The sequence below is a fragment of the Apostichopus japonicus genome, chromosome 8 (genome assembly GCF_037975245.1).
Source record: "Apostichopus japonicus isolate 1M-3 chromosome 8, ASM3797524v1, whole genome shotgun sequence".
NCBI lineage: Eukaryota > Metazoa > Echinodermata > Holothuroidea > Aspidochirotida > Stichopodidae > Apostichopus > Apostichopus japonicus.
The window spans coordinates 23491874-23512537 of record NC_092568.1 but is presented as its reverse complement, the minus strand read 5'-3'; the positions used below and the strand labels follow the sequence as shown (position 1 = coordinate 23512537).

General features: G+C 35.7%; 1 protein-coding gene across 1 annotated transcript in view; it reads left to right on the top strand.

The window, feature by feature from the left end:
• LOC139971125 (serologically defined colon cancer antigen 8 homolog) overlaps window positions 1-20635 on the top strand; it is a 31394-nt gene extending 10759 nt beyond the window's left edge. Inside the window, exons 7-17 of the mRNA XM_071977332.1 lie at window positions 6277-6341; window positions 7333-7530; window positions 11360-11498; window positions 12386-12538; window positions 14361-14495; window positions 15404-15520; window positions 16417-16545; window positions 17118-17250; window positions 18136-18253; window positions 18901-19075; window positions 20185-20635. Of these exons, the coding sequence (XP_071833433.1) occupies window positions 6277-6341; window positions 7333-7530; window positions 11360-11498; window positions 12386-12538; window positions 14361-14495; window positions 15404-15520; window positions 16417-16545; window positions 17118-17250; window positions 18136-18253; window positions 18901-19075; window positions 20185-20400 (1578 nt within the window). The 3' untranslated portion in view covers window positions 20401-20635. The remainder of the gene's footprint in view (window positions 1-6276; window positions 6342-7332; window positions 7531-11359; window positions 11499-12385; window positions 12539-14360; window positions 14496-15403; window positions 15521-16416; window positions 16546-17117; window positions 17251-18135; window positions 18254-18900; window positions 19076-20184) is intronic.
• The last annotated feature ends 29 nt before the right edge of the window (window positions 20636-20664 follow it).

Sequence of the window (20664 nt, the reverse complement as noted above, 5' to 3'; positions counted from 1 at the left end):
CCACACATAGGATATCTCCCAATATATAGTGCGACAATCCCTGCCCAGTTCCAGCTCATAAAACTCTAGTTACAAATGAAAGGTCCCTGGCTGCATGCACGATGTACGGTGATCTCTGGAGGCCAAATAGCAGTGTCAATCCTTAAATACTTAAAGACACATAGTCGACATAAATCTGTTATTTCTGACAATCCTGTTGTCCCAGCAAATCATCTAGTAAACAAAAGAAACGACACACTCCTTTAATAACAATAATAATAATAATACATACAACTGTGCACTGCCCAGCAAAATAATAATATGACTCATGTCATTCAAAATGATGAAATGACTCATATCGTAAAAACATTTCCATATCTTAGAAAGTTAACTTTATGCATGTCACCTTAATATATAAAGCTTTGACAATAACTTTCCTCACGCCTTCTTGCTATCTTCTCAGTTTTTTTCTCCTTCCTTTTAGATATTCTCTTACAGCCATTCATGATTTCTAGAACATGCCTTCTAGCTTCTTTTTTTTTCCATACTTGTTTTTCGTTTTTCTTACTGTATTTCTTTGTTAACCTTGTAAGTTTGTTGTCTGACATTTCTTTGTAGCAGCGAGTTGTTACAGAAGGAGAAGACACAATATAACTCCCAGTCAATATAAGTACCTGAGAGTCGTCTTAATCCTAATCAAAGTCAGGTGGTAAACAATCCTTTCATTTCCCTTGGCAACTATAAAATCCATTTACCCTTCCCCATAGGCATGACGAAGATTCACCCATTAGGTAAATCCCCAATTGGCAAATGTTGGAAACATATAAGACCTCTTTTTGATAATAATATACAACAGTTTTCCTAAGTACCTTCCAGGGATGATTGCTAACAAAGTGCTTCCAAAGAGCTTAGAAGTTTCTATGCAGAATGTGAAAGATTTCCTGAAAATAGTTGGAAAGGATTGATAAGTGCTCTGAAAAGAAAAAAGTGTGAAGTGAAAATAGGATAGAAGACAGAACTAGCTATTAACTGTCGATGGTTACAACAGCTCTTAAATTTGTCATCAGAGCTCACAGTGAGATAAATATTTATTATTAAGAGTGCGACTGACTTGTCCTTTAATTACTATTCCTGGTTACATTGCCAAGTTTACATTTAGGTACAGGTTGTAATGCACGTAGTTCCAAATGCACAATTTAGTTTCATCAATTCATTGTCATACAGTATCTCCTTTCCTCCATGGTGGATGTATGCATGAACAACTATTCAACAAATAAACCACCTGTTCCAACCACTTACTCCTCTACCCACCCCTAAGCCCCCATCTCCCCCCCCCCCCATAGCCATCTCCAAATTATACCATAACTTTTCGAATTATTCATTATATGTCAATGTTCATAATTAGTTGACAGCAAACCTGCTTGATTCTACAGTAGTTCTCTTTGGTACTTGATTGTTTGCAATTCCCACAAAATAGCTGTTTAATTAATAGACAAAATCTCTTCATCATATCTTCACATAGGTGGTTTTAATATTGGGTCAGCCTATGTATGACAGCACAGATTATTTTGCACTGCAATAGACTCATCAAAGTAGAGTGAATAAACTGGTATATTTTGTATCAGAACAAAGTAACGAAGCAATAAAAATGGCAGTTGGATCAACGTTTTAAAAGTTCCCATTTTCTGTGGGGGGGGGGGAGGAGGTCTGGGGGATATTTGTTACCCCTTAATTTAATTGAACTTTTACTTTCTGGAATGCCACCCATCATAATGCTGTTAAGAAAAATCACCTACAGCAGCTGCATGATACAGTAAGGTACAAGCATGGATTAGGTTAGCACCACAGTACAGTATGTGTAATACTGTCAACTTTCTTGTATGTAGTTTTTATAACTAGGGGCAAAAAAACATTTATTTATTATCTCAAATTAGTCCACTTAAGTAATTCCTTTGTGATTAATAAATATCCCTTTCTTTCTTGTTGAGCATAAGTTTTTGGACATCTTAATGATACTTGTGAATTAGATGTGCAGACAGGCCCATTGTGAGCCACATTATAATTTCTTTAACCATCCTTACATGGCCAAAAATGTCACTAAATAGCTTGTAAATAGGCTATTAAGGGTCATCATTGTCATTTTTCACTGCTGATTTCCCTAACAAACATATATCCAAATTAAACTTTTTTTGTGTGTAATTTTTCATGTTTTTTATAACATTTTTTTTTATATGTCTTTTGACAGTTCTAAAAGCTCAATACAAAGTAATAATAACTTAATAGTTTCACGGTAATTTCTCACTCATACAATAATTAAGAGAGAACTTACAACAAAGAAAAGTATTAGTCAAGGAGCCATAGCCAGGGATGTCAAATACTTCAGTCAAACATCAGAATCCATGTTTTCAATCAAGATATACTGTAGCTCCCACAGTCTAAAATAATCCTGAGAAAGCAGGCCACTGAAGGTAACATTCTGCCCTTTACAGCATTTTTACAGTGATTTTGTACTAAATAATCAAACCCCAGAGCAAAGTCACCACCAAAACAAAGTGATTTTGGCATTTTGAAAGGTTAATATTTGAATCAGCTCTGTTGAGAAGTTTTACAGGAAATGCCAAATACTTTGAGAATACAGTAAGAACAATCACAAAATAGATGGTGAATGAATTGCATATGAAGTAGATAAAAGTTGCATTACCTCATGAATTTACCATATTTATAGTGCGTGAGTAGGAGTTTGTGGGTATAATCCTCTGAAGTAGCCGATATTGAAAACTTTACATCCATGGTACACTTAAAAGGTATAAGGCAATAATAGTACCATTCCTCGCTTGAAAAAAAAACTGCTTCATCAATCCAATGACTGTAACAAATTGGCTTATTCCCAACCCAAATTAAGCTGTCGTTCCATATACAGTAGACTGAAGGAAGACTTAAAGTAAGGCAATTTCTGCATCATTGAAAGACTCAAGCACATTGTGTAGATGAGAATATGTTAATCCAAAATCCCTCCTTTCAGGAGGGGTCCTTATTTAAACTTTAGAGCTAACAACCTTCATGAAATAGATGACGTTCGTAAAAAAGATTATCGAATTTTATACCATAAGTATGTAATAAACAACGTACTGGTGAAACTTTTACCCTTCAGAAAGGGAGCGAAGCAACTTATCATTAAGCCTGAACAATAAACTCACAAAATCGATCATTTTAAGACCCCCTTCTCAATAATCTTTGATTATCTGATGATGACAAAATGCCAACAGGTTTATTACGCCAAACAAGTCTAATGAAATAAGGAGTTGATCTTTTTCATAAAGTCGTTGACCTGGTAAAGGCAGTGTCCAAACTTAATAGTTAAAAATAAGGAATGAATTAGGGACTTGACAACTGTTATACGACCTAGTAAAGTTAAAATAGCGCATTAGCCAAACCTTGATTTAAAAGCTATTTTATTTTTTCTACAGCATTTTCATAAATTTCTTACTTATCATACTAGATATATCTGCATTAAAAATAAAGCCTAGTAATTTTAAAATCATCACAGCAGTTCCAAATAATTTTCATTTCCACTTTTAATAATCATGGAAGACCTTCGCAAAGATCCCATACCTACTAAGAAATACTTTTCTAGATTCATCTTTGAAGATACGAAATGAAGCTTCCTCTGCTTCAATAGAGAAGGTTGTGTCGTCGTCGATGTATGGAACCGGTTCAGTCTCATGTCCATCCACTGTATTCTATGCCGCAAATATAGGTATCGTGACAGAAGATCAAATATGAAAAATAGGGTGATTATGGATCCCCTCCTCAGCAACCTCGGTCAACAGGGAATCTCTGCGTGAGGAGACCATTCACAAGGACTGACGAGAAGGCTTGGTCGTTAAATATGTCAAACCACTTAAGTATAGATGGACCAAAATTAAAATGTGAATGTACCTTCCTAATATAGCTGGAGAAATACTGTCGAAAGCTTTTTCGAGATCGATACCCGATGCAAGAAGAAGTTATCTCGTAGGTTACATTTAGAAGAAGAACTCTGGTCTCGAATTGTTTAAAGTACAGTAATTCCTAGGTTTATCTCCTTTTCACAATGAAAGTGATCACGCCATACTTCTGGGGAATTGACAAAGAGTTATCATAACCATAAGTTAGGGAACGCACCAGAAAGTCACCCATGTCTTTCAAAAAATGCTTTATTATTTTCCATTTTTATTTAAACAAGAATACACCTCACTATAACCTAAAAGACCTTCTAAGGCTGCTGAGTCACTTACAGATAACTTTGGTGAATTGTGAGAGAATGTCCTAGACAAGCCTTCATCAACCTCTTGAGCATTTTTAGAGCTGCACGATCCTCTATAAAACTCGTACAATTATTGCTGGATTTTAAAGAAAAAACAAATGTGATCCCAAACATCCTCATTCATATCATTTGGTTAAATGCCCAATTTCCTTTCCAGCTTGATTTTCTTTTTTTGGACGTTTAGGAAAAATGTTGACGGTTTTAGATGGAGTAATACTCTGTTTAAAAGATGCTGATTTAAAGGATGACATTTTGGCAGAACAATAATGTTGTAAGATTTTGTTAAAAAATATTTGCAATCAGTCCAAGTTGTACTTCTATATAACACTTTTTTATTGATTTTGTTTTAGAAATGTCCCTGACGAGTTTCACCAATTAATCTGATTGGACTGTTTATTCAGTCCAAAAATACAGTTAATACATAGATCGTTAGCTCAGTTCATCAGTTGCAACATGAAACTTACTTGGAACACATAATATTTGTCATTGTCTCCAAAATATGACATGTTTACCATGCACTGATACAAAATTCTTCTTCGAGGACAAATCATTTTGAATGTGCTCGAAGGATGTTTTGTTACGTTTATATGAACATGTTAAAAGAACATGTTCTGATAAGAGTCATTAATTAGAAATATATAGAGCAAGGGGATTACATTAATTGTTCAAGCCAGTACTGAGAAGCTGACATACACAATACACATCAGTTTAACTTAAAAGCTGCATATCACTTCTAACACTTACTATTATGTTTTTTTTAGTTGAATTGTCACAACTAAAATAAATTTGCAAGAAGGCATCCTTTAAAGTCCGTGCATGACAGTTGTTGTTCATTAACCTACATAAACATTAGTCTTTTTGTGTGTAATTTTAATTTTAACTAATTTAAATACCTTGGGGTTTTTTTTCATTCTGCTTTGTATTTTCTTAATATTTATTACAGAATATTAGTTTTGGGGTTCATTGACCCAACCACCTCTTGCGTTTCATACTGCATACATAGTGGTAAAGCCAGCTGCACATTTTCCAAGACACGATGATATCGATCTATAATTAAACCTTCTTCCGCAAGAATCCTTTCTGAACATGTCTGTTGATGATATTGCTCCCAACCAGATTCTCTCCGTGCTTTTCATTAAAAGTTTGATCTGATTTGGGGGGAAATAATTCTAAAGCAGCATAGTAGGATTATTAACTGTGTAGATAAATCATGCATTGCTTGATAAATTAAGAATGTGACATTTATTGTCGCATTTTGAGTGGTGTATGTAAATAGAAATGTCAAATTGTCAATGGAGTAATACTGTACATGTGAAGAAATGAAAAGAGAGAACGAAACTGCTTTTAAAGACAAAAAGCCTGTGTAGGTACTGTAAATATATAAAAGTCGGTGGGCGGGCCTGACATTTTAATCCTGCAGTAAGATCTTCCTCAGAGGCTGACTGTCAACGTTATGAGTTTATGTGAGTTAATGAGTATGAGTGGGTGAGTATATGAGTATCGGTGGGTGAGTTTATGAGTGTGAGTTTATGAGTATGTGAGTTTGGGTACGTTTATGAGTATGAGTGTGTGAGTATATGAGGTTATTCGAGTATGAGTGTGTGAGTTTATTTGACTTTATGAGTGTGTGAGTTTATGTGAGTTTATGAGTATGAGTGTGTGAGTATATGAGTTTATTTGAGTATGAGTTTATGAGTATGAGTGTGTGAGTATATGAGTTTATTTGAGAATGAGTTTTTGTGAGTTTGTGTGTGTGAGTATGAGTGTGTGAGTTTATGTGAGTTTATGAATATGAGTGTGTGAGTATATGAGGTTATTCGAGTATGAGTATGTGAGTTTATGAGTATGTGAAATTGCAACAAATGATACCATCCATTCATAGCAAATAAAAGCTTGCAAGATCGAAAGGATTTCTATGCTTTGTTAATGATCCAAACAAACCTTACACCTACATAACATCTTTTCATCTTTGTTCTTCTTTTGTCTTTCAGGAAAAATTGAAGTCTTTGTACGACAGCCGAGTTAAACTTTTAGAGTCTCAAGTAACATATGTCAGGTAAAAGATGTTCACATCTCTTTGTTTGTTATTGTTGGCGTTTTGCTGACATTTTTACAAAATAATCCTTTATTTCTCTAAATTGCGCCTGAAAACAATCTCCCGAGACATTTTCTGATGAGCCGAACCGGGCCCTTCTAACGCTCTCGAACACTCTTGCATCTTGCTAGTATCCCTTTGTTGATTTTGTCTAAAAGCCCTTGCTTTTCTGTTCATTTTTTGAACATTTTTGCTATATTTAAATCCTGAAGACTTTTTTTCCATGCTGTGATCACCATGGTGATGCAACATTAAGCTCAACTGTTAAACTTTAATTTCAGAAAGGTAAGATAAGGTGATGTATCAAGAAGACTAAGGGGAAGGATCTGTCAGAAACAGCATTGAAAAAATGGCATTTGTGAATTAATCTCTTAGTACTGTATTAGTGCAAAGAGCTTAGAACATAGACCTGATGACAGTCCAATATTGCATCTGTGTACTGTAGACTATAATGAACCAGTAGTGAGCAGACACAAAATGCAATATTTTGAACCTTCAAGCTCATCATGTTGAAGGAGTTACTGTATGTATGTTGATTTCCATAAGACTATATCAAAAGATTATATCAGAAGATTGTATCAAATGAGTTTACATTGGGCTGGAAATGTAGAAAAAAAACAACAACAAACAGAAAAGTAAAAGGAAAGGTCTACTCTTTATCAAGGTTACTTATTAGTGCCTCTTTTATTTGTCAGTTTTGAAAACGGTTTCTTTCCTGTAACTCAAATTACAGAATCTTATCAAACTTAATTCCAGTGCTGTCAAAAAACAAAAAAAAAAAAGAGGAAACATTCACAGAGAGCAAGTTGTTTTAAAAATTTTAAATTGTCAATTGGAGAGTAATTAGAAAGAAAAATAAAAAGACCACTCCGCACTCAGAGTCAACACTTAAAGTGAGCTTTTAAGCTTGGGTAATTGATTTGAGATTCATTATAGAAAGTTTCCGTGACAGATCTGAGCTGGTCAAGTACGAGACACTTTGCGCCGAGCTGAAGACAAAGTTGAGGATGCAAGAGACGGGTTCTTTGATGAAGAGGAGGGACCGCGAGATTGACGATGGCCTCTGCATCCAGTGCGCAAGAGAACAGGCCGTCGTAGCACCGACGGTCGACGCTCAGAGACTGACGCAAGAACTTGTCAATGTGACTCGGTATGATATAAAGGATTTTCATGTTTCTAGGAAGTGCACAGTAGTTTGGGCTTTGAAGTAGATTTGTGTCAAGATAAAATCGGTTTTAAGCATGAACGGAAGTGTCTTCCCCCTCTGAGACGCTCCCTAGTGAATGAGAAGTTTGCTTTTTTTCCTTTAGCAGTTTTGATTTTATTTCTGCTGCTCAGTGCCTCATTTTGATACTTGAACCAGATAAAGTAAAGTTGATCTTACTGGAGGCAATTTAATCACTTATCCATACAGTGAGCATTGGGAATTGTGTTTTACTTGATATGGGTCAATCCATAGATAAAAGAGGCCAACCAACTATGTATTATTGTTGTGTTGGATGCAATTTGTTTATAGGTTTGTACCCACTCCGTAGTGAAGTATCTGTGGTGTTCAAAATAAATAATTGTTTTTGTTTCTTGGCTTTGTGCACTGGATAGTAAAGGTCAAGAGCAGTACTTAGAAATTATCTTAGTGATTCAAGGGGCGACAGGGTCACCAAAGGTGTCAAGATGGTGGACCTCTAATTAATAGAACGACCCACCCACATGTACAGTTTAATGCAGCTGGGATAACGATAGGGATTCTGTATCATTTATCTGATACTGCCAGGATTACAATGTATGGCGAAAACAAAAGAGAAAAGTGTCGTTTTCAGTGTGTCATGGATGCTTTTGGCACTGTAGGTCCACCCTGTTACTAAAATGCAGGTATTTACAGTGAAGAATGAAAAGAAACCAACTAGAGTACAGTAAATCCGAACATCTTTTGAAGGAGTTACTGCATGAAATTCATGTGCAATCCGAATATATTAAAAGCTGCATCATGTCATCTGAAAAACTCCTTGTGTACAGTACATTAATTCTCGTAAATACATTAATTCTTGTTAATGCACTGTATGCAAAGGCTCTGTGTCTATCTGACTGACAAACTAACCACTGATATGGTTAAATAGGGATGGCCTCCAGCTACAATAAAGCACAAGATGTTAAGGATCAGTTGATAAAGCACAAGTCATGTAATCATGATGTACTGTATTAAGATCAATCCTGTCTTGTCGAACTGAACATTAGTAGACTTTAGTAGCAAACACATCTGCCTCATTTCAAATTTTGTTTCCTTTTTAGAAATTGTCCAAAAAAAAAAAAATTGTCTTAAGTGGATGTGACAATTAGTTTTGCCAATATTGCCTCAAGCCTTAATGTTTGTTTTGGCTAAGGAAGAAAAAAGGAAAGAAAACCAAGGTTGATTGCATACTACAGCAGGACTATGGCAAGGACTGACAAAATATTAATGAGAAATGAATTTCCTCTCTGATATAATACTTCATTTCATGGCTCTACAGGCGATCCATTCTTACGAGTCGATGGGTGCTGGATAGGTTCACTTTTGTTAATGTGAACCTGCAGGGATTTACCCTGGCAGTAGAAGTTAATGGGCATTATTTACATGGAACTGATTTTTATATTGCTGGTATAGCCTCACTAAATTTGAAATAATTTGTCATGAATTTTGGTCATAAAGTTGCCAGAGGATGTTAAAGCAGACTTTTTTTTGAGATGAGGTTTGGTTAACGTTGGTTACCATTGGTTTATCATTTGATACTGAAATCCCTTAACAGGTTAGCTTGGGTAATCAAGTTTTGTTTAAAAAAAATAAAATATAATATCAAGTAAAGTTAGTTGACAGTTTGTAAATTTACCAGACTTGACTTTGATCAATACTAACAGCATAAATCATGTCCGTGTCACAAAATGTTTTATTATTGAGAGAAATCTCTCTCATGTCAAAATCGAATTCACCGTATACTTGAAAAGGTCATCAGATTAGCGAAATTTAAGCTCAATGGCCATCCTAATTTTTGAATTATACTCTGTAAACGTGGTGAATTCAATGAATCAAAGCAAAGAACTGCTTTAATTTGTTTTTTTTTGCAGTTCCATACAGTTTTGTAGTTGTTGTGTCTAATGACATTGGAAACTTTATATGCATTGTTAGTGTGCCTCTCACATACGATCAGATCTACCAAAGGAGGCGAATCAAATATAAGGGACTTTTTCAGAAACTGCTGGAGGTTTTTTGGGTGGGTGTGATTTTTTTTTTTTTCGATCAGCCACTCTAAACCTTAATGTTTTAATCAAATTTGTCAACTCAATCAATGATAATTTGTGACGTTTCTGAACCTGAACTAGAATACGAATGAATGTGGAATTAAGAACGATTCCCCATTGGACAAGTATTCCAAGTAAAGAAGAAAAAAAAATTAAGAACAATAATGTTCTAATTTTTTTCAGCAGCTGTTTCTTTCTTTCTCTTTTATAATGGTAAAAACTGAAGCTAAGTCTTACACTAGCTGTGCCTTAATTGTCAAAATGAGTTTTTTCTATAAAAAAAAAAAAAAAAAAAATGGCAAAAAAGAAAAGGCAAGAAATGAAAATTTGATTCCCCGCCGACAGCAATGTGTGTCGTCTGGCAAAGGTGTTGTTCAATAACAACTTCCCGACATGGACGTTAAATGGATGTGTGCTGAGAGACTGGCTTCGGTCAGCTTGCGAGTCTACAAGCCTCCATGGCTTCTTTCGCGAGTTCCTGCTTGCGGGAAGATCACATATACATACATACATACAAAATGAGAGAAACGACACGTTTTAATTGCGGAAGTTACACACAGCTTGCTCTGAAGTGGATTCCTTGCCGAAAGGGATGGATTATGAGTGCCTCGATGAATAATGAGAAGGAGGGATGAGGGAAGCTACTTTGTTGATGAAAAAGAGGTTAATGTCAAAGATGATGGCTATCTTTTCAGGTTGGACAGTGGAAGGTCAATAAACAGCAAAATTGAGATAAAAAGACACTGTGTTTAGTCAGAATATTTTCCTTCAAGTTCACAGTGTATCGTTGCCTCCAAACTGCACTGGATGGTTTGATTGATAATATTTATGAATGAACTCTTGAAATTTATACACATTTTATACAAGGAGAATGAGGGGAAAGTTCAGTGCAGTACTACAGTAACTAAAATGTTTTCTCTATTATCTTTTACATATTTTTCATGATTTTGGTAAATTTTCTCAAAAATTCTATGTTGATTATTGTTTTAACAAACCTAAGTTATTACTCATCCGCCCCAACCCCCCCCCCCCAAGCCCCCTCTTCTAGTACCTATAATCCTTCATTTGATAAGAAGTAGTATGTCTTGCACTTTTTGAGGAATATCACAAGGATTTCAGGATTATGCCCTTACCCTCAATTGGTAGGCTTGTTGATTCATTTCTTGGCTACAGTATAGCTTCTCCTGGATTTATCAGCAATAAGTGATCTTTTAAAAAGTTGCCACTTTACATCTGAATCTTTCAACTATTTCATTTCCTTGTCATCCTCTGAGATCGTCATTAACTTGGAGAAATGCCATGAAATAGGAGAGTTCCAATTAATATACAAGTGTGGTCTTTCTGACAATTTACAGTACAGTAGTTTGGCTAATAAATCTCTTCTTAATTCATTCCCGATGAAAATATCAGAATTACCGCTGGCGATTACTGCAGAACGATTAAGATGTATTAGATAATCTGGGTAATTGATCTAAATAAAACTGTGTGGTCGTATGATGTAACACCATATTGATTTTCTCCTATTGCTATGAGAGACATTTTAAGGGTTGATGGAGAATGCAGAGAAAAGAAACAGCGATGTTTAATTTAAATAAGATCATTTGAATGAAATTATTAAAACAATAAACTTTAATGACTTCCTTTATTTTGAGGTCAGTAATCAGTTGTTTGGATCAACTCATAAGATATTTCTCTTTTGTTTTTTGTAGAGATCGAGATGAATTGGTGGAAAGTCTCACGGCTGTCAGAGCGAGAGTGGTCGAGATGCAAGAGAAGGAAGGAGATGCCTACCATCAGGTACAACAGGGTATTATCTTGGTTGAGCAGGCACAGCTGGAGAGAACAGAGGTACGATTGATATATTAAAATATGAGGTACAAAGATTACAAAACTCTGAAGCAAAGAGAAATGAAAAAAACAGAGGACATCGTGTGGTTTTTGTGAAGGTTGTTGGTGTTATTGGTGTACGTCAGTGTCAATAATTTGCAAAGAAAAGAGAGATTAAGATATACAGTATTCAAATGAGGTCGATTTGATTGGGTGAGGTGTAACTGGGGAGTACTCAAGGACGAGTACAAAAGAAGTACAAAATGGATAATAAACAAGAAAAGAAGTCAAAAATAATTAGCTAAGGTTCTCAAGGGAAGGGGTGTGCTATTATTTGGAAGTGTACGGGAGCAACATCCCATCAAATTGGGGAAAATTGACATAGAATAATAGGATAAATTGGTCTAATTCTAGATTGGTACCATAGTTTCCAGTAAATTGTCTCCATATTTGCATTCTATAACAGGTTGTTGTATTGTTCACCAATTGTCAATGAATGTGGAAGAATGGTTTGAGTTTTAAAACTACTTTAATATCTGGTGTTTTCTTGATGTCACATTAATATGGTCTATTCTTTGGTGTTATCCAACTTTCATATTCTTCAGTCTGCAACAATGGTAACTATGATGTTATATTAGTCACCAAACTTACTGCTGTAATGAGTTTATCATGATAATGTTTCCCCTCTGTGTCATTTCAATTGGTAAAAAAAAATGTGTTCAACATTATACTACTCCTGTGTAGTTTTTGCCTCTTTTAGGTCAAAGTCATCTTTTGCCATAGTCTTTTGAAAAATCATGTTGAATTTTCTTGGAGCAAAGTTTTCTTCCTTTCAAATTGTTTGGTTCTTCATTATATTTGGATTTGGATCAAACTTTTCCACTCCTGTTAACTTTTCTTTTTGAAAGGCATTAATAGAGAAAGAACAACTAAAGGAAGGCCTCGTCAAAGCAGAACAAAGACTCAGTCAACAAATAGCAGATACTCAACAGAAACTGGACCGGGAGAGAAACCTGACCAGACAGGAGTGTCAACAGGAAATCATAGCCTTAAATGAAAAGGTTGGTCAGTGTTGGTTGAGTTTATGGTGCACCATGCTGATAATTCTTGGAGTCCTGTTTTGCTCTATTTGGGCATTTCTGGTTAAACTTAGTGACATTTAGCAGCAGTTTTTGTAATACACAAGTGATTTATGCCAAGATGGAATCCTCTTTTAATTTCGTCTGACTCTTCTAAGTCCACTTCTGCTTCATCATTCCTCCTCTTTAACTTTTGCTTCCTCCACCTCCTCCTCCTCCTACCCTGTTCCTCCTATGTGTCCTCTTTCATGTTGGTCTCTTCTGCCATTTCCAAGTCCTTCTTCTCTTTATCTTTCAGTTCCTCTGTTCCTCTCCTGTCTTTATCTCTGTGTTCGTTTTCGCAGTTCTGCCTCTTCCATTTTCTCTTTCTTCTTTCTCCTCCTCCATCAATCCCTCCTATCTCTTCCTCAGTTGCCTCATCTCCCATCTCTGCTTCCTCTTCTACTCCCTACTCTTTCTGCTCCTCCTACACTTAAACTTCTTACTCTCTCTTCCTCTTGTTTCTTCTTCTGATACATCTTCCATTTCTGTCTCCTCATTTCTGCCACTTTCATTTCTGCCTCCTTTTTCTCCTCCTCTTCTTAATCCGTCTTCATCTTTCCTTTCCTCCTCTCTCTTCCTTTTACATCTCCTCCTTCTTCCATCTGCTTTCACTTCATCCTGTTCCTCTTTTCTCTCTTCCTCCTCCTCTACTGCTTTCCTTATCCTCTTCCTGCTCCTCTTCCTTCTCCACTTCATCTGAACTTTCCCTTGATCTTCTAAATGCTCTATCCCCTTTCTCTTTATCATTCTTCTTCTTCTTTCCCTCTTCTTGAAGACACATTGTGACCACAATTCATAAATGAATGACCTGAATCTCCTTTGAGGCTTTTAACTTCAGTTCAATTAGATTTGGCATATAATTTTTGAGAAAAAAATTCTGAATATTTAATCGTAGAACTATATGCTGGCAATTTTCACGTAATGACTATGTAACTATCCTTTCCAAACACTCAAATCAACTTGACGGCCCAATAATCGAAGTGATGCAACATCTAGTATGTTTTAGTTTGGGGTTCCTTCAACATCTAGAGATATAACCTAAGTCTTTAGTTAGGCCTACTTCAGGAACAGGTCAATAACTCCAGAGAATTGATCTTACTTCCGTTCATCATTTTCACTGTTATAGCTCAATTTGAATATTAAATGAACAATTTATGCAAAATACCCACAAATTACCCCTGAAGCACTTTCTTTTGTTCGGTATAAAATATGCTGATTTGTTGAATTCATTAACTTAGTAACTTTATGTCAGGTTCTAAATCCCTGTCAGACCATGACATTATCTTCATTTATAATAGTAATGTTGGTGTTTAGAGCAATTTTCAAAACCATTTTAATGTAAATTTTCACAATATTGAAATCCATTAGCTATGAAAGTAGTCATTTATGGAATTTCAAAATTATAACTTTTTGATATGCTTTCGTATGTGGTTAATAGAAATATGACAAACGAAACATTTTTAGAACCAAGAGATATCAGTGATTACTTGTTAATTGAGTACTTGCTATTAATTAAACATTCATTAAGTGAACACTTTTAATCGAGTGGTTCTTAAATATATTTAAATCAACCTTTATTTTAAGTGTTATTTTCTGTGTACAGTTTTATGGAAAATTATGGGAAATTTAGAACCAAATGCAGAGATACTGCTTTAAAGCTTTAGTTTAATTATTTTGGAAAAGTGATCTGAAAAATATCATATATGATATTCCTAGCGATGCCTTGCAGAGTTGATATTTTGAATGATTGCATCCATTGTAGATTAACCAACTGCATAATGAGGCAGCCGGTACACAAGTCATGTTAGAGAGGATGACTAGAGACAAGGAAGTCATCCTGTCAGAGCTGGAGGCAACAAAGTCACAGTTGAAAGAGCAGGAATCCGAAATGGATAAGGTATTCATCATCTTATTTTTTTATTAGGAGGAATTGAAAAAGCCAAGCCCGTAAAATTGTAGAAAAAATTGATAAGCAAAAAGAAATGTAAAAGTGAAAGAAATCAATCATTTAGGGTTAAGTTTGTGAACTACATGGAAGAAATTAAAGAATTATTGGCACAAAGTTTAACAGGTAGACTGTTCCATGATTTTCAGTCACACATGAGTGGGTGAGTGAGTGAAATGGCAATGTTAGGCAAAGACAGAAAACTTGATTAACCTCAAATCTGTACCTGCGTCTAGAGAAAAGCAAAGAACAAATTAGTATGGGCGGGAGAATTTCAGCATTGACTTGTAGATAGAAAAAAGATATGTTAAATAAAGGACGGTGTTTTTAATAGTTACAAATCCATTATTCCAGTTGTGAACCAGCTAACTTTGATAGGATTCAGCTGCTCCTTTTTGCTGATCTTTGAGGAGGAAATATCAGAACGCATTTTTCAATCAAGAATAGTCTCTGTTGTGGCAATACTTGTCCTATTGTGAGCTATATTCCCTTCTCCAGTGCTCAAGTTTATTGATGTAACTCTTAAATGTTTATGCATTTCATTATCTGCTGTCATAAGTACAAGTGATTAAGAACATATTAAGTTTGTAAGCACCCTTGCAGCAAGTAGTAATGATATCATAGATGAATTTGTTTTGAATTCAAAATTGTAAGTTTTTGGTTTGCAGTTTTCTACTTCAAAATTGGATACCCTACAATAACACTGCATTCGCTAATTTAGCTGGTCTCTCACAAATATCACAGCCTCATTAAGAAGTTTTTTATACCCCTACCCTGTTTGAATGTCAAATACCGTAGAGCAAAAATAAGGCAAACAATATCAATCCCTTGAAAAAAAATTTGTTGTTGTTAATTTCCAGTATTCAGATGGTGCTCAATACACCACTGCAACTGCCAAAGTCCAGCGAGACACAGCGTTCAGACAGATGGAGAGGATACGCAGCTCCCTGGAGCTTGAACTTCAAACAAAGGAACAGGTAGCTGTCACAGATGATTGATCTTGTGGTGTTTCTTTATTGAATTCCTACATAAGTCAATCAAACTTTGAAATATTGATGCGGGATATATAAACATTTGAAAAGAGCAGAGAGTTGTCTAGCTAGAACAGAATTGGAAACAGCATCAAGGAGCGAACATTATTTGCTCTAACGACTGAGCCATGTATAACAATTCAATAATTAGTGGTATTCAGTTGATTCTTTGCCGAAGGAGGGGAAGAGATATGGGGGGTGTGGCATGCAGAAGCCACATTACTTTGTGTGTTGTGGAACCAGAGATCACATTCAGGTATCATTCCTAGTAGTCCATAAAACAATAGGAAAGGTATGTCACAATAAACGTTGGATTTCTGTGAAAAATATGACTGCACTTCATACTCAGTATTGCCATCTACCTTACAAATAAGAGCTGGAAATCTGTGATCTTTTTTAGGAACTCACTTTATTCTTGGACAAATTAAACTCACTTCCTCTACATTAGTCAGATAGATGAATGGAATTTTGAGCAAATTATATGGCAAGGAATCAGAAAGCCTACAGGCTTCTGCTCTGTTCTGTCATAAAGGAATTCTAGTCCTCCTGAAATTTCTAATTGTTGTAATTTGGATTTTTTTCATTTGTTAAGTTTAACATGTGTTACCTAAACCATTAATAGATCTTGGCATATTAATAACCAAATATCTATTTCTCTGCCAGAAAGTGAGTGGGCGTAAACCTGTGTTTCCTTATGTTTTTACTTGTTGTTGTTTTTTTTGCATCAAGTCTGTTTTTAGTGTCCAGTGGTGTGCTAAATGAGGAGTCAATTGTTAATTGTTAAACATTTTCTTATGATCTAAGCTTTGTTTTCTCTTTTTCTCATTCTTTGATTAATTTAGGAAAGAGCTAGGTTGTTTGCTGAACTGCAAGAGGTGAGGAGAAGATTAGATTCAGCAGAGAAAGGTCTTACGACCAGCAAGGAAGAGATTGTCAATGTAACAGATCAACTCAACATCGTCCAGAGGGAGGTAGGCAAAAAGAGTTGAACTCACAAGACCTTTTAAAGTTTGTGAGGCACTCATTGCTATTAAAACAACATCTGTGAACTGTTTTTGGTTATTTTGTAATAACAATATCAGTGTCTTGCCAATAAAAGCATAAAACCCATGAGTTATCTGATTTGTCATATTTCTTCGACCATTCTTGTTTTGATGTATATGTATGTATAAGTATATTCGGTGCATATATATACCTCTTGCTGTATATACACTAGCAGTGTATTTTAGTAACGTTTGATTTAATTTAGTCATTACTGAAGATGACCCCAGACTGGGTAGAAATATTTCATGCATTTTTTTAAAAGTTTGTTCTCCATTTGTCTCTGTTCATTTTTCTAAGGTTTTACATCCTTAATTTTTTTTAACACATCAGGGTTACGCACGGATTCTCATCAATTTAAATTATATACATTTCGATAGGTAGTGATACATATAGATATTGAGAAAGATGTGGTTGTATCAATATCAATGTGGATGTAGACTAGACATGGAAAGGGGTCAGAAACATTGATATATTAATCTGGTAATCTTATCTTCAACAGCTCAGCATGGTAAGAGTAACCAAGGAAACGGTAGAGAGGACTAGAAGAGGTGAATTGAAACTAGTGAGCAACCGTGCAGAGCAGAAGAAACAAGAACTGAAACAGGTTATTCATGAAATGGAAGCACAACACTGTAAGTTAATTCATATAAACTAAATGAGTAAAGGGTTCTTTTGGGCTCAAATGTTCTCAAAACAGGTGTCAACAGTAAAATATTTTCTTATCCAGAAGCATGTAAGAATGAATAATAAGGTAGCCTAACACACAGGATGTATAAGAGAAATGTGCCTACAGTAGGTTTCCATAAAAGAAGTATCCAACCTTTGGATGACGGTTTGGCTGCTAGTCAAACAGCATCTTCTTCTCACGAGTATTACATAACTGATATTTTTCAGGAGAAGTTACAAAAGCACCTAAGTTTCATTGGAGGTTCACTTTTGAATATTCCAACAGCCCTTATCACTTCCAACAAATATCCCACTACTACTTAAAACTGTGTTCAGAATGATCCATAAGAATTGTTCGTTGAATTAGCATGCTTCAATGGTGCAAATAAGTCACATTTAGTAATGATGACAGCTCTTCCCTGATGCTTTTATCTTCTATTCCACTCTTGCTCCCCTCCCTCCCCCACTTCTCCCACTCCATCCAGTTGGAGACTTATATCGCCATGTAGCCGTTTTTATATCAACATTTTCAGTACAGCACAAAGTAAGAAATAGATCAGGCAGTACGTATCCTGTCATAAATGATAAATGTAAACCAGATGTGAGGTTTGAAATTTTGACTCTGTTGCCATGACAACAGCTGAACAACAGAGCACTGGATCAGGTCAAATCAAATACATCAAAGATGGCATTTATTACAACACAGACGGGAGATGCAAATCTAGTGTTCTCACATTCTCATATGAGATGGTTATTATACAGAAGTAAAACTCTTTGCCATCTCTAACCCATGATCACAGAACTTGTTTTCCTTCTTTAACGTCTCTCTCCACCTCTATCTCTCTCTCCAGCATTAACCGTGACTGGATTGGAAGCCATGATATCAGATCAAAATAGTTTGATTGGAAAGTTACGTGATCAAGCAAAGTATCTGACATCAAAGTTGGAAAAGATCAGTGAGGAATACAGGTGAGTCATATCTGTGTTAGTATGAATGCGAGGTAAATGGTGAGGGGCAGACGGGGTACGGTAACTGAGGAGTTTGTATTTATTTGTATGTATTTTGTACAAGATTATGATAATATTTACCTCAACTTTGTTCTTTATCTCATCGGGAGATCTAAAAGTGGCAATGATTCAGTGACTAATTATAAGATTTATATCAATGATTTAAGAAAAGTTTAAGGTTTACCTTCTGCTTTTGCATTGTTTCCATTTACGTTTTAGCAGAACTGATGGAATTCAGACAGGTAGCATTAAAAAACTGGAGAGAGGCTTTCCTGGCCTGAAACAGTCGTGGAAACTAAATTTATGATCCTTCATGAAAAATTTGGTTCTGGGTGGATTGGATCAATACAAGTAAAAATGATAAGGCCTATCCCCAAAGGCCTCGTACCTGTGAATGTTGCTTGTCAAATTGACCATGAATTGATTGTAGAAAAGTCTTCATCATGTTGCATTGAGGCAGGGGTGTAGCTAGACTTTTGTTTGAAGGGGGATGGGCAATGGTTTTCTGGGGTGCAGGTATGACTTCTTTTATGGATAAGTAATATAAAAAACATTCTGACAATATTCTGGCAGGGCCTGGCAAAGTGTTTATTGTTGTTGTTTCACAGTCAAGAGAAGCACCGATTGAAATACAGTAACAAAGAGATGTTATCCCGAGCGGAACGATTAGCTCAGCAGCACTCAGAAATGGAGGAACAATGTATTCAACATGGGAAACTACACCAAAGGATGAAAGCAAGATTACAACAGATGGATGAACATGCCAAAAGAACTGCTAAACAGGTAATGAATGAAAACAGGAACCACTAAACAGGTAATGAATGAAAACAGGAACCACTAAACAGGTAATGAATGAAAACAGGAACCACTAAACAGGTAATGAATGAAAACAGGAACCACTAAACAGGTAATGAATGAAAACAGGTAGCCTAGAACTGGTGAGGGAACTTGATAAGGGACCTGCTAAACAAGCAATGGTACAAGTCACTAGTATGTATTAACCCGGATAAGAACTGCTAAACAGGTAATGAATGAAAACAGGCAGCTAAGAACTGGTGAGGGAACTCGATAAGGGACCTGCTAAACAAGCAATGGTACAAGTCACTAGTATGTATTAACCCGGATAAGAACTGCTAAACAGGTAATGAATGAAAACAGTAGCTAAGAACTGGTGAGGGAACTCAATAAGGGACCTGCTAAACAAGCAGTAGCATGAGGTACTAGTATGTATTAACCCGGAAAAGAGAACTGAAAAACAGGTTTAATAAATTAAATTGAGCTAAGAACTGATGCATGACATAAAGAGTAGTGGTGTGACGTACTAGTATGTGGACAAGTTGGTACATGAAATACTGGTATGTGGCAACGGATGAACAGGGTGAACGAACAGCCGAACAGGTAATGAATATGCAACAAATGGTTAAACATGCAAAAGACTGTTGATGCAGTTAATAATAATGAAATACTACACATGTAGCAATTAATGGTTGAACTAAATCAGTGAACTGATAAATATCAGGTCATAGTGAAATTATAAGGTATCATAATTAATGGATGAACAGAGAACTGCTCAACAGGCACTGAATATGTAACAGATTGATTGACAGGCAAAATGAAACTGTTAAAGCAGGTATTAATAATGAAAAACTAAATGTATGAACAATGCCCACAGATCTTCTTATTTGACCAGGTAATTTTATTTAACAGAATAGCTCTGGAAGATATGTGATGAGTATGATGTGATACTAGTGGCGTGATGTGATGTGATGTGGTATGATGTGATACTAGTGGCATTTATATGTGTATGGGTTCATACCTGTCCTAGTTACCATTCTTACATGTTATATCGTCCTTATCACTTTTCTGTATTTTGTTTGTCATCTTCCTCAAAGACCTACAGTTTGCTGGAGACTCAAAGAGCTCTTCTAGAAGAGAGGAAAACCTTGTCCAAAGAGGTGGAATTCCTACAAAATCAGTTGAAAGATGAACAAAAGAGGACAGGTCTGGATGAACAACTGCAACAATTTAGATCTCAGGAAAATAGACCATTTGAATACATTCCAACCAAGGATACTACTCAAGGTATTTCAGAGTATGAGGAAGGGTGATGAACTATGAGATGCAAGTAGGGAGAGGGAAGAGGGGTGGAGGGGGGTGGGGGAAGAGGGGGTGTGAATGGGGAGGGGTTGTGGGATGCAAATCCTGTTTTTACCATATGAGCTATACCAACCATGAAATTGACCAATCACTATTCAACATTGATTTCCTACTGATGCTAGTAACAGACACAACATCTTGCATACAGTGTTCATTTAGGATTACACTTTTATTTCATTCATTACATTTTTTTTCAATTCAAGCCTTCTTGGTGA